The 5,000-nt window shown below is 36.0% G+C and overlaps 1 protein-coding gene across 1 annotated transcript in view; it reads left to right on the top strand.

Moving 5' to 3' along the window:
- The first annotated feature begins 1,710 nt into the window (after positions 1-1,710).
- The window catches only part of LOC143020425 (uncharacterized), a 27,693-nt gene continuing 24,403 nt past the window's right edge, over positions 1,711-5,000 (top strand). Inside the window, exon 1 of the mRNA XM_076176842.1 lies at positions 1,711-3,870. Within this exon, the coding sequence (XP_076032957.1) occupies positions 1,711-3,870 (2,160 nt within the window). The remainder of the gene's footprint in view (positions 3,871-5,000) is intronic.

Here is a 5,000-nt window from a genome sequence, read left to right as displayed (position 1 = left end):
TATTATTATTATTATTATTATCATTATCATTATTATTATTATTATTATTATTATTATTATTATTATTATTATTATTATTATTATTATTATTATTATTATTATTATTATTATTATTATTATTATTATTATTATTATTATTGTTATTATTATTATTATTATTATTATTATTATCATTATTATCATTATTATTATTATAAAAAACATGAGAACAGAGAGACATTACAAAATATCCCTCTTCTCTTTCGTGTAATTTACACGGGTTCCGTAACGACCTTCCGAATATTTGTTCAAAAAGTTCAATTACTTTGTATGCTTCTCATAAATTGGAGCCAATTTTAATCTAAAGCATTTACAAAGTAAGGTATAGTCGTCGAAATCTGAATTAGTCGATCGATCGAATTGGGAAAAAAGTCTGACGGTTATTAATTGTTCCTTATGTGTTTATCTTCAGTATGGACGAACGAAGAAGGCAGGGAAGAGAGGTAGCCAGGGAACGACAAAGGAGGAGACGAGAGCAGTTCAGAGAGAATGAAAGACAAGCCCAACGAAATAGAAACAAAGAACAAATACGAAGAACGAGGAATCAAATGAGCGAAGAGGAGAGAAATGCATTTAATAATAGTAGTAGAGAACTAATGCAAGGAAGAATGAATCAAATGAATGAAGAAGAAAGAGAACTGCATAACACTCAAGCAAGAGAACGGATGCGAGCAAGAAGAGATGCAATGGATGAAGAAGAAAGACAATCGCAACGAAGCATCAACAGACAACAGATGAGAGTTAGAAGAAACAACATGACTGAAGAAGAACGACTGATGAACCTTGAAAATAGGAGAAATGGAAATATAATACGGAGAAATAATGCAGATGGTGTCCAATTTATAAATCCTGATAGATTCTATATTGGGCCAATGAATGTTATTTGTGAACACTGCCTGGCTCTCCGATTTCAGGGAGAGCCTCTGAATTGTTGTCATAATGGAAAAGTATCACTTGAGTCCCTCCAAGAATATCCGGTCATTCTAAGGAAATTGTTCGAAGGAAATGACAGGGATTCAAGCAACTTTAGAAACAGCATTAGGAATTATAACTCCTCCTTTGCCTTTGCTTCCTTCGGCGCTGAAGTGAAGCCACCTCCAGGACATGGTCCATATTGTTTTCGATTGCAAGGACAAATATATCATTATGCAACAAATTTACATCCAAATGAAAATGAAGAAAGAAAATATGGACAGCTCTATATAATTGAAACAAATGAAGCATTAAATCTGAGGTCAAATGCTAATCAAAATTCTAATTGCTTATATTCAGTTTTCGAAAAAATATCTCAAGCAATGGTCGATAATCCTTATGTAGGGGCATATAAAAACATGAGAACTGTCGAACTTGAAGAGCAACAAAGAGCTGCAATACAAAATATCCCTCCCAGAAAAATAACCATGCAATTTATTGCCGGCCCTGATGCGAGGAGATATAATAATCCAACAAATGATGAAATTGCAGCAATATTTGTCGGTGATGATGGAGCACCTCCTGTCCAGCGTGACATTATAGTGTACCCTGAAGGACAACAGAGGTAGAGGATATCCTACCTCATTTCATCTTGATCCAATGATTTACCCTCTTCTCTTTCCTCATGGTGAATTCGGATGGCATATAAACATTACTCATGTAGAAAATAGGCAAACTAGAGTTCGTAACAAGGTTACTATGCAGGAATTTTATGCATATCGTCTAGCTATAAGAGGTGGCTTCAGTCCAATACACAGTGGTGGAAAACTATTTCAGCAATATATAGTTGATGCTTATGTTAAAGTAGAGGGTTGTCCTTTGAAATTCATTGCAGAAAATCAGGCACAACTAAGAGTTGCAATGTATTCAGGTTTGATGGATCACCTTGCAAGAAATAATGAAAATGAAGATCCTGGAGTACCTGTCATTTTGCCATCATCCTTCACTGGGAGCTCACGAAATATGCAACAATGCTATCAAGATGCAATGGCAATAGTTTGCAAGTATGGAAGGCCTGATTTATTTATAACATATACTTGCAATCCAAAATATCGAGAAGTAACTGAAAACTTACAGCCTCATGAAACTGCACAGAACAGACCTGATTTGTTGGCACGAGTTTTCAAACAACATCTCAATGAATTAATGACTGACATAAAGGACAGACATGTACTTGGGGTACCTACTGCTGCGATACATGTTATTGAATTTCAGAAAAGAGGTCTCCCGCATTGTCACATGCTAATCATACTGCGTGAAGAAGATAAAATTAGAACTAAAGAACAAATTGATAATATTGTTTCAGCTGAATTACCATCAGAACATGGTCCAGAATTGAGAGAATTAGTGAAAAAACTCATGATTCATGGACCCTGCGGTACATTTAATCCCAATTCAATCTGTATGGTAGAGGGAGAGTGTCAAAAGAAATTTCCTATGCCGTATCAGGAGGAGACTATAACAAATGTTTCTGGATATCCTCTTTACAGACGCAGAAATAATGGAGATTCTGTTAGAGTGGGCGTCCATGAGGTTGACTGTAGGTTTGTAGTACCATATAATAAATATTTACTCAGAAAATATGGTGCTCACATTAATGTAGAAGTGTGTATATCGGTAAAAAGTGTGAAATATCTTTTCAAATATGTCTATAAAGGACATGATTGTGCAATGATGGAAATGAATGTGAACAACAATCAAACTAATGAAAATGAATATAATGAAATTAAACAATATATTTCGTGTAGATACGTATCTCCGCCTGAAGCATTTTGGCGTTTGTCAGAATATAAAATGTATGGACAGTCGCATACAGTTTACCGACTGGCACTCCATTTGCCTGACCAGCAACAAGTTTATTATAAGCCGGGCGAGCAAAGACAGGCTGCTGCCCGTGCAGAAGGACAAGACACGCAATTAACTGCATGGTTCAAACTTAACCAAAGTGACGTGGATGCAAGAGCCCACCTTTATACTGATATCCCTGAATATTATGTATTTAATAAGCAAAGCAACACTTGGACCAGAAGACAACGTCACCGCCAGATTGTAACGAGAATGTACTCTGCCAGTCCTAGAAATGCTGAGAAATTCCATTTAAGGATGCTTCTTCTTCATGTACCAGGTGCAACTTCTTTTGATGACTTGAAAACTGTAGGAGATGAACAGTTGCCGACCTTTAAGGATGCCTGTATTCGATTGCAACTACTTGAAGATGACAACGAACTAGAAATGGCTTTGAGTGAGGCAGCTATATATCAAATGTCACGACAGCTTCTTAACATGTTTGCAATGATTTGTTTATTCAATACACCACAAAATGCCTTACAATTATGGAATGATAACAAACTCCTTATGATAGAGGACCTTTTATGCCAATATGATAATAATGTTGCAGAAAATATCGCTCTGCATCACATAAACATGATTTTGAATGAAAACGGCATGAATTGTGCAATGCTTGGTCTGCCAGAACCAATCAGTGAGCCTCCTGCCATTCAACATATGGAAGAAATTCAAGAAGTCAATCCTGAAGTACTAAATATTGAGCAAAGATATGTATTTAATAGTGTCATTAACGCTGTAAGTGAAATAGATAGAGGATTAGAAACCAACCACCGACTGTTTTACTTGGATGCACCTGGCGGCTCTGGCAAAACTTTTCTATTCAATATGATTCATGTTTACCTGGTGGCTCAAAATGTGGCTGTTAGTACTTCTGCTTGGACAGGTATTGCAGCAACACTATTGGAAAATGGAAAAACTCTTCACAGTGTCTTCAAACTTCCTGTTCCTTTGACTGAGGCAATTACCTGCAATATTCCGCCTAATTCTGACCTAGCCAATATTCTCAGGCAGGTGAAAGTCTTCATTATTGATGAGGCGTCGATGATCCCTCGATATGCATTGAATGCTATTGATAATTGTTTACAAGATATTATGAATAATAATAGCATATTTGGTGGTAAAGTCATCATATTAGGAGGAGACTTCAGCCAAGTTCTGCCTGTGGTTCCTAGAGCTCCACCTGCTGCAGTATTGGATGTATGCCTAAATAAGTCTCCAATGTGGCACAATTTTCATCAACTTAAACTCTCTCAGAATATGAGGACTAATGAAAACGAACAAGTTTTCTCACAATGGCTCTTACAAATTGGAAATGGTCGAGTGCAGAGTTCACTTGATAACGTTTCTGATGATACGATCGATATCCCAGAACAATGTGTATGCATTGACTCTTTAGTATCAGACATATTTGATAATTGCACCCAAGACGAAATGAAAAGTAGAGTTATTTTGTCACCAAAAAATGTAGATTGCTTGAAAGTTAATGAAGATATTCTACGAAGACTACCAACTGAGAGCAAAACATATCTAAGTATAGATTCAGTATCGTCAGACAATGAAATGGAAGCCAATAATTATCCAATCGAATTAATAAATTCACTTACGCCTTCGGGAATGCCTCCTCATCGTCTCAATCTTAAAGTTGGATCTATTATTATGCTGCTTCGAAACCTATCAATAACGCAAGGACTATGTAATGGAACGCGTTTAGAAGTATTGGAGCTTCATAACCATAGTATTTTAGCTTCAATCATGAGTGGATCTCATGCTCAGGAGCGAGTTTTAATTCCAAGAATTAAACTTAATCCCAGTGACGTAAATATTCCATTTGTTCTGCACAGGACTCAATTTCCCGTCCGCCTATCATATTCATTGACCATTAATAAAGCTCAAGGACAGACTTTCGATAAGGTTGGGATCTACCTACCACAACCTTGCTTTACTCATGGACAACTTTATGTAGACTTCTCAAGAGCAAGGTCTATGAACAGTGTAAGAGTGAAAATTTGTCCTCAGAATGATTCTACTCATGGCCAGAGAAGAGGAACTATCTTCACAAGAAATATTGTATATAAAGAAGTTTTGTAAATTGTTTCATGTATTGCTCATTTTTTAAAATACAATTCAAATCTTATCACATT

This window comes from Oratosquilla oratoria, chromosome 40 (genome assembly GCF_046742065.1).
Source record: "Oratosquilla oratoria isolate Oo_2021 chromosome 40, ASM4674206v1, whole genome shotgun sequence".
Lineage (NCBI taxonomy): Eukaryota > Metazoa > Arthropoda > Malacostraca > Stomatopoda > Squillidae > Oratosquilla > Oratosquilla oratoria.
This window is presented reverse-complemented; position numbering and strand designations above follow the sequence as displayed.